Source organism: Pyrus communis, chromosome 16 (assembly GCF_041283825.1).
Source record: "Pyrus communis isolate YQ-2024b chromosome 16, ASM4128382v1, whole genome shotgun sequence".
Lineage (NCBI taxonomy): Eukaryota > Viridiplantae > Streptophyta > Magnoliopsida > Rosales > Rosaceae > Pyrus > Pyrus communis.
In genome coordinates, this window is record NC_142580.1 from 28,134,042 (window position 1) to 28,142,856 (window position 8,815).

The 8,815-nt window shown below is 36.6% G+C and overlaps 1 protein-coding gene across 2 annotated transcripts; it reads right to left on the reverse strand.

The window, feature by feature from the left end:
• Positions 1–1,152: 1,152 nt before the first annotated feature.
• LOC137732509 (uncharacterized) lies at positions 1,153–6,809 on the reverse strand. Of its 2 annotated transcripts, none has more exons than XM_068471828.2 (7): positions 6,567–6,809; positions 6,264–6,334; positions 5,457–5,578; positions 4,414–4,562; positions 3,112–3,259; positions 2,876–3,035; positions 1,153–1,494 (listed from the first exon to the last, which is right to left on the reverse strand). In XM_068471828.2, the coding sequence occupies exons 2-7, from the start codon at positions 6,274–6,276 to the stop codon at positions 1,403–1,405; spliced, it is 684 nt and encodes a 227-aa protein (XP_068327929.2). In that variant the 5' UTR covers positions 6,277–6,334; positions 6,567–6,809; the 3' UTR covers positions 1,153–1,402. The 2 variants fall into 2 exon arrangements, with proteins under 2 accessions (XP_068327929.2, XP_068327928.2); XM_068471827.2 differs by having other exon boundaries at positions 5,457–5,620; positions 6,567–6,705.
• Between the last annotated feature and the right edge of the window lie 2,006 nt (positions 6,810–8,815).

Here is an 8,815-nt window from a genome sequence, read left to right on the forward strand (position 1 = left end):
CAATCCTTGTTCCATCATACATGTCCCTTTATTGTTTGGATATATGTTGCTCGTACTCCTTTCTTCTCTAAAATCATCTGAAGAATTTCTCTTAGAACCCCATCATACACTTTTTCCAAATCTATAATGATCATATGCAAATCCTTTGGCATGTCTCTATATCGTTTCCTTGATCTTAGTAAGAGATAGATTGCCTTGATAATTGAGCGCCATAGCAGAATCCGAATTGATTGTCTGAGATCCGTATTTCTTGCCTCAGTCTATGCTCGGTTACTCTCTCTCAAAGGTTCATTGTATTGACTCATTAACTTAATACCCCTATAGTTCTTGGAATTTTGTTTATCGCCCTTTTTCTTGTAGATAGGCACCAAAGTGCTTTTTTGCCACTCATTTGGCAACTTCTTAGTTTTTAAAATCTTATTGAAAAGGTTTGTGAGCCAAGTTAACCAGTCTCTCCTAAGCCTTTCCATACCCACTGCTTTTCTTTGCTTCTTCTTTTTTAAAGCTACAACCTCTTCCTCTTTCCTAATTTGGCAATAGGAGCAATTTCTACACAGGTAATGCTAAGGAGACTTAAATTTTGTAAACTAAATGGAGGTTGATAATTAGATTATTATTTAAGTTTTGGTTAACGTGTTTATGCCTTATTAGTGACACATCAATTATTTGCAAATTTAGTCAACCTAGTATTACTGTTTTTGCACTCTTCCGAGTTACTCAACTCACCCAAAGAAGTATCCTTTCGTATCCTTCATTGAAAAGATTATGAAAATAAGCTCATTGTCTGTCTTTAACAGCGTTCTCCATATCTATACCATTTCCATTCTCATGCTTGATGCACCTTAGTTGGTTCAAGTCTCTTTGTCTTCCTTTTCCTAGCTCTAGCGAATTTATAGATATCCATCTCTCCCTCTTTGCTATACGATGGAATGACCAAACAAAAACAAAACAAGAGTAAACTTGATATAGCTCCAATTTTGTAAGTGATTATTGCGCGTAAATGGGTACTGCATGGCCTTACACGTGTAAATGGATATTGCTTGTGATAGACCTAACATGATTAACATGGTGGAGACAAAGCTTCAAAACTTTCATCTAGACATTCATGTTTTATACTTACAAGATTTGGATTACCATTACACTTAAAAAGAATGTCATTGTAAGTGTAACCATATATTTGACAAGCCAATGATTCCCATGAGCATGTAGCATCTGTAACCGACAAAATTGACCATCATATAAAAAAAAAGGGCAATCCGAAAACCTCTTATTTGACAAAATACATCACACTTTGTATCAATCACTCTGTGCAGAGGGGCGCCGGAGGAATCTCTCCCTACTTCAATGTTGAAAATACATGTTCTTTACTGCCTTCTGATGAAAACTTGCTACATCGAAACACTCACATAAAATCATAGTCATCCAGCGGATCATAGTCATCAACAGCTATATCATCATTCGGCTTATCAACAAGCAGCTGCTTTTTCTTGGCGCCTGAAAACAAAGAAAGCAATTAACAAACACCAAGGAAAGCTACACCATCAACATAAGTTCACACCTAAAATAATTGATGAAGAGATCATGGTTCCACCCTAAAATAATTTTAACCGGGTGCCGTGAACAAGTTTTGAGGGTCCACGAATGAAGTTAAGCCGAACACAGAAGCAGCCCTAGACTTCATAGTTTTCAAACTGGGTGACTTCGATCAATTTTTTGAGTCGGGCAATTTTAACATGAGGTTTTCAGATTGCTTTTGACCTGTGGCAAATTTTGTGCCTAACAAGCAGACAATTTTAACTGGGTGACGTGCAGCGCGTCTATTGGGCTCCACTCGCAGACCAACCTGCTCTGATAACATAAACAAAGTTGAGGTTCCACCCTAAAACCAATTGGCAATAGCAGGAGTAGCCCAACTCCTTATAATCCCTTGCAAGGTTTCTGAACCCTCTGATGTGGGACAATTTTCACACAAAAGGATGACCACTAGGTAAAGATAAGGGGCATAATTAGATAGCTCTACATAACTATCGAAATAGCACTAACAATATTCCTCTATTCCTTTCTTTTCTTTTTTCAGTTGGATTGATTTTTAGGAAAACTAATGGAAAGGGTTTGAAAACTTTTGAGTTTTAACGATAAGGACAAAATAAAGGGTAAAGTGATTAATACCATGATTGACTTTATAGTGTAAAAATGTGGTTTTTCGTTAAAGTGAACAGTACCATAAGCTTTTCTTTAAAGTTCCCTTGATTTTTTATTAAAGGATACCTTTGAATGGGAAACCATAGGAATTGGTTCGTACCAGACTCTAAAATCTAAAGTGGATGGCATTGCCATACCTTCAACTCTGATTACATAAAACCTCAGCTATTTTAATTATCGGTGACACCTGCACCTAAAAAGGAAAGCACAGTGGCTGATTTGACCAACACTCTAAACGAATTTACTTAGTTTCATTTATTGGTGACACCTACACCTAAACCGGAAAACACGGGCTGTTTTGACCAATACCCTAAACAAGTTTACTGAATCAGACATGCAAGGCATTTTTAACACATTAGTTTCACTTATTTGTGACACCTACACCTAAACCGGAAACCACAGGGGCAGCTTTGACCAATACCATAAACAAGTTTTCTGAATCAAACGTGCAACGCATTTTTTAACACTTAAGTTTCCGAGTTCCACAATACTAAGAGCTTCTGGCTGACGCTCCTCAAAACAAATATAAATATAATTCTTTTTTCTTTGCCTTTCTTCACATATAGGACACTATTTTGGTTTTCAAGAGAATGAGAAATCATAAATAAAACTCAAAATGAAGCATGAGGCATTCTATTCTTATCAAAGAATGAAATTGGCTTAAGAGACTCACCTGTCTTCTTTTTACCAGCATTTGCTTCCTTCTCTGCTTTTATTTTCTCATTTGCAATTGCTGTAATGGAAGATGCAACTTCTTTTGCATCTGCTCCTTTCAATGAAGTCATTGACAGTCTCATTACTGCCTTGAGTAGACCAATATAATGGAAACTTTTCTGCAATTAAATTTCAAAAAATTATGTATCTGAAATTCTCGAAGCTTTGTTAAATGGATATGACAAATTAACACACCTCAAATGGATGAAGTTTATGTGAAATAAGTTCTGCATATTCCAGGAAGTCACTTTCAGATTTAGGAATGAAATTGTCTAAGGTTTTATAATTGCCTCCGCTGGAAAACAATTCTTTAGTGGACTTATAATCTGCTTCTTCCACCAGCCTGTGGCGTAGAGAAAAGCTTCAGTAAGAACCACTAGTGACCAAAAGCTAACCAAACGTTTCGTACTATATATCTTTTTTGTAATATGCTTACAGTTTAGTGCACTCAATATGTAATTGTTAGTCAAATGTAACAAACCATGTTCTCATGGAGAAATAATTAACTCTGAATCAACTGGGTCTATCATCCAGAGGATAGGTATAGACAAAAATGAAGAAAAAAACCTAATGAAGGCCAGTCCCCGCATATCACAATTCTAAAACTTCATCGAACAAAGACATCAAGCGCAGCCCAGGTGCACCATTAACAGATAATATAGTGCATGGCAGACACAATGATCAACAACATTATAAACATCAGAAGTACTGAAAACAATGGTTTTACTCACATAAGCGCTATTCATATCAAGATATTAAAAGAATTCAAAACAAAAACCAAAGAAACAGAATTGCAGGGCTTAATTACATTAGAATGCATGACAACTCACCAAATTTGAACCATCAGTAACACCAATAAAACAATATAACAAAAAACCTAAAGTTGTGTTGAGTGGGCTAATGAGGGTCATTCATCATACACTTACAACAAAACACGAACTGTTTGCTATAAACCAAAGTCGAATACACTCCGTTTGAGAAATATTTATCAACCCCCATGACTGTTTAATTTTACTTCCAAATATCAGTGAAAAACTCGAAGTATTGAGTGATTACATATTACATAGCCACTACTTCCTCCAAACAGTCCCAACAAGTACAATTTAGGAATAAAAGTACCAAAAAAAACCTAGAACAAGGGTGTCAATTAACTGACACAATGAACTATATAGTGAATATGAAATATCCACAACCTAGTTGAGTTCGAATTGGATCTTTCTATTGATGATTCATTTTGACTTATCTTTAATAATTTTACAAATTTCTGTAAATTTTTTGTTATTAAAAAGAGTGATCCTTTTTAAATATGAATTTTAAGTAACAGTTACAAGTTTGTTTTGTTGACATAAAATTTGGTCCGGCTTCTTAATAGGAGGTAGCACCAAACGCCTGACTAAATTCTGTATAATAGTCAGTACCGTAAGACACAGATTAGTAATATCCAACCTAAATTAGTCAGTACCACATACTAAACAAGGCCTAAATGTTTACTCACACCTTTGTTGGCGAAGTTTCTCAGCCACAGGATCCAGTGGCTCTTCCTTTTCTATTTGAACGGTTTTCCCTTTCTTTTCTGTAGCTTTTTCAGCAGGTTTTGTTGCAGGTTTCTTAGGTGCCTTCTCAGAAACAGGCCTTGTTGCAGGTTCCTGCCCACCATAAAAAATAACATATCATAAAGACTAATTGTGATCATAAAATAAATACAGATTTTTTATCAGTAGAATAAGTGTAAAGACAAAACAGCCATCAATATGATGCATGCGGTTTGTGGACAAAGCCTCTAAGGTTAATGACTGCAAAACGGCTTGCTGTGGTTTGTGGACAAATTGAATATATGCACACAACAACAACCAAGGCGAACCCGATGGAAACCAAACCAAACCAATTGTAATGGATCCAGTGCGGTTTGATTCTGTTACAGCAGTTGTTACTGAGCCAACCCGATCGAAACCATTTGATATGTCCGAAGTTGGTAAATCTCACTTTCAATAGTAAAGGAGAATGAATCCAATCACTGAAATGAACTAACATTGTTGCAAAAATGAGGTCAGACTTCACAATAATGTGGAACCCTTTGTCTCAAAACTAGCCATCTCTATTTTCAATTAAGGACAAGGAAGGAACTAGCGCGCAATGAGCTATTTTTAATATGTCTATTTTCAATTAATATGACTATTATACAGAGAAAAAACACAAGTGCAGTACAAAGTGACATTATATGGTGTACCAGTCAAAGACATCCCATAATACCCATATAATATTAAAAAGTCATCTCATGGTGTCAATGCATAAAATTCACCATTTATATGCATATATATTTCCATAAGATACAAAGTTGGGTTTTCACACCAAAAGAAAAATTAATGTTGGCCATGGTCATTTTAAAGATAAATAAGTATGAAACATTTCCCCAGCCAAATTAGCTAGTAAGAAACGCCATCCATCAACCTGTGACAGGGATTCTAAATGATGCGCAGGAAAAAAATTGCTTTCCGAAACTCAACAAAATAATAAGATCACAACTGCATTATTGATCTTACCAAAGGAGCAGGTTCATCTAAATCCTCCCATGACTCTGTAATATCATTTTCATCCACATCTTCATCATCCCATTTATGTACTGGTTGGTCCTTAGAAAGGAGAGTTGGGGCTTTCTCATCTTCTGAAGCATCGAAAAAGAATGCCAGCTTTGTAAACAAAAAAACTCCACTTACAAAGAAAACAAATTGTTATTCAAAGGTTTAAGCAAGCAAGCTTTAGGTGGCAAATATGAAACATAATAATTACTAAAAGAATATTAAAAGATCATTGTTCTACAAATCCCCGTCTAGTGCCATTAATCCCTAGGCATTTAAAAATTAAGAAATGGCGCCGATACCTACTTAGGCGCCCTCCTAGGCCGCCTAGGCACCCGCCTAGGTCGCAACTCTCATTTAGATAGAAGATAGGTAACTTTCATTTTGCATTTTATTATTTTTAATAAATTGTAAGAGAATTGTTGAATACTTAGATTAACACCCCTTATAATCTATATGTCATTCTATTTTGCAGTTTATGTATCCCAATTAAATTATATACTTTTTAATTATAAGCAGACACTAATTTATATAAAAATGCTTAGTCCGCACAGGCCCGCCTACCTGCCTAGGCACTAGGCTCCAACCCACCGCCCGACTAGCGTCTTTTAGAACCTTGAAAAATATTACAAAAATTGCAAGCATATCACCGCTCCTCAACAATAAAACAGTAATTATCTCCATCCTAAATCTTAAACTACCATTAGCAAGCAAAATTTACACAAAATTTCACGGGCATAATTAAGATAGAATTAAAGCAAGCACTATTACCCCAGTCCTCCATCTAATTTGGCGATTCTTTTATCAAATTACCGATTTTTCGACGAAACAAAGAATTAATCCTGCATATCAACACATGTAACCATCCATCATCAGACATTAGAAAAGGAATTGGCAAATTAAGAACAGGGTACTGCTAGAGCATTCGAACCCACAAAATAAATTTAAAAAAACAATTGACCAGAAACAGTTTTCGGGATTTTGCAGAAACTGTCAATATTTTTAGGGTTTGGAAGAGAAAATCCAGAACAAAATTTGGGTTTCGATAAATCGATCTGGAAAAGGGGGAATTACCTTAGCAATGGAAGAAGCGCAATTGATCGATCAGATGCTGAGAAGGGTCTACGACTCTTTCTCTGAAACCCTAATTCCCTCTCTGTATTCTCAGTATTCTTCCTTCTCGGCTGACTGTCAGTGTGCCCAACTCGACCACAACTAAGAAGAGGCCCAGTTTTTTCCCTTTATAGTATTCGCAAATGCTCCTGTGCGGACCGCGGACCAAGGGTGCTGCGTTTTTTTAGCCGTTTGATTTGATGTGGACGGCTCCCAACTAGGGTTGGGCATTTAAAAACACAAAAAACCGATTGAACCGCAACGGGAGCTTGGTTTGGTTTAGTTTTTTATTTTTTTATTTTTAATTTTCGATGGTTAAACTGAATCGCATCAACCTTAATCGATTTGACAATAAGTTCCCAAAATTCTTATGGTGTGATTAATCGAACTGACCCACTTATATTTAATTTTATTTTTTTTAATCATAATTAATACGTATGGTAACATAAATGGTTAGTTATTTATGAGTTACCGTGTTTTCATTACATGAAAACAAAACCTAATTAGTTTAAGTATCTCTTTGGAGAAGAACGGGGGGACCATTTGGAGAAGGCAGTAGTTGCTGCTTTGGTGCTCTCCTTTGGCTACTTCATTTGTGTTGTTCTTTGAACAATCACTCATATTGGTGTTACATACTTGTTTGGACCCAAAATGACGTTTTTGGGCCGAGCCCATGATTGTTCTCAGTCCAATAAGAGGTGTTAGGAATATTCCCACCACGGGCCTAGCTCAGTGGAATTTGGCCGAATCCTATCAGGAAATGGTTTCATTTGGATAAGGGTGAGTGGCTGAATCCTAGTATAATAAGGAATCCTTAAGGGCTAGTTATGCTTTGAATTAGAAAAGATGCCAAGAATCAAGGGTTGAATTTTGGTGATAAAAGAGCTTGATTCATGGTCTTACAAGAGTTAGGATTGGCCGAGACCTATTCGGATTGGGTTAAGGAATTCTAGTTTGAGTGAAACTTTACTTCGGCCATGAGGGAATTACTACTATAAATTGAGAAGGGTGTGCACACATTTAAGCCCCTCCAAATCAACATATAAAACTACCTTGCACAAATTCTCGCTCTATGCAAAACCTCTCAAACATTTTGAGATTTTTATTTTCCTTTTTCCCGCCAACAAACCTTTAGTTTGGATAAACAACACTGTGTTGGCAACCGACATCATCTTTAGTTTGGATAAACAGCACTGGACTTGTAGAATTAGCCGACTGAGGAACACATTCAGTTTGGATAAATAATACTGCTTCGAGACTGATTGGTTATCTATTCAAGTCTCTGTCGGTGATGACTCTTTAGCCTTCTCATTGAAAGATGTCATCTCATCAACCTTCTAGGCGAAGTGAGATGTTATTAGGTTGCTTAATATTCGGCACAATGAAAATCAAATTCGATATTGAACTTCGCATAGTTAGCAGCCTTGTCTTCAGGCTCTAGAATCCGAAGACCGAGACATGTTCCTTCCTCGGCTGCAGTCGCATGATCAAGAAGTCATCAGCGTACCTAACGCCGCATCAACATTCATTCACTCCCCGTCCGAGCTCAGCCGACAAGTTGGCACACCCCCATTTAATCGAAGGACATAGTTAGCTTATTAGCTATTCAGCTTGTACCCACGTAGACTAAGTAGTTTTTAGGGACAACAATATTATAGCTTTTGTGACATAAATTTGTTATGTATCATCACATAAAATAAAAAATCGATCCAAACCAACTCGTCACTGTCGATTAACCAACCTGATCAACTTGGTCAATTTTAGTTTGCAATTTTGGCCCAATCGACTAGGTCAGTTTGATTTTGGTTTTGGCCCAAAACCAACCCACGCCCACGCCTACTCCTACCAAATGAGGCCAATCGAGTTGGTCAGTGGAACGGGGTCATAAATGACTCTAAATGTTATTTTATTTTTGGAATAAACGATATTATCTACACTAAAAAGTAGAGGACTGGGCTAAGCCTACAATGGGCTAGCAATAATGTAGTTCAAATTTGCCTTTGGCCAAAATCGAATCTAAGACCTCTAACTAACTAGTGAAGAGGAATACTTTTTTGGTCAAAGGAGAAACTTTCATAAAAAAGGCAAAGCGGCACAAGGAAATGGTAAAAAAAGGCTACAAACAACACTTCAGGCCTGAGGATGGAAATTAAAACCATTAAACCCTATTTCTGCAAGTAATCGATCCAAACGGTTTGGTTTTAGAGACT

Coding starts and splice junctions, on each gene's coding strand:
- LOC137732509 (XM_068471827.2), bottom strand. Junction 4,563..5,456: donor TAGATGAACCTGCTCCTTTG/GTAAGATCAATA, acceptor TATGGTGGGCAG/GAACCTGCAACAAGGCCTGT. Junction 1,495..2,875: donor TGCTGGTAAAAAGAAGACAG/GTGAGTCTCTTA, acceptor CTTTGTTTTCAG/GCGCCAAGAAAAAGCAGCTG.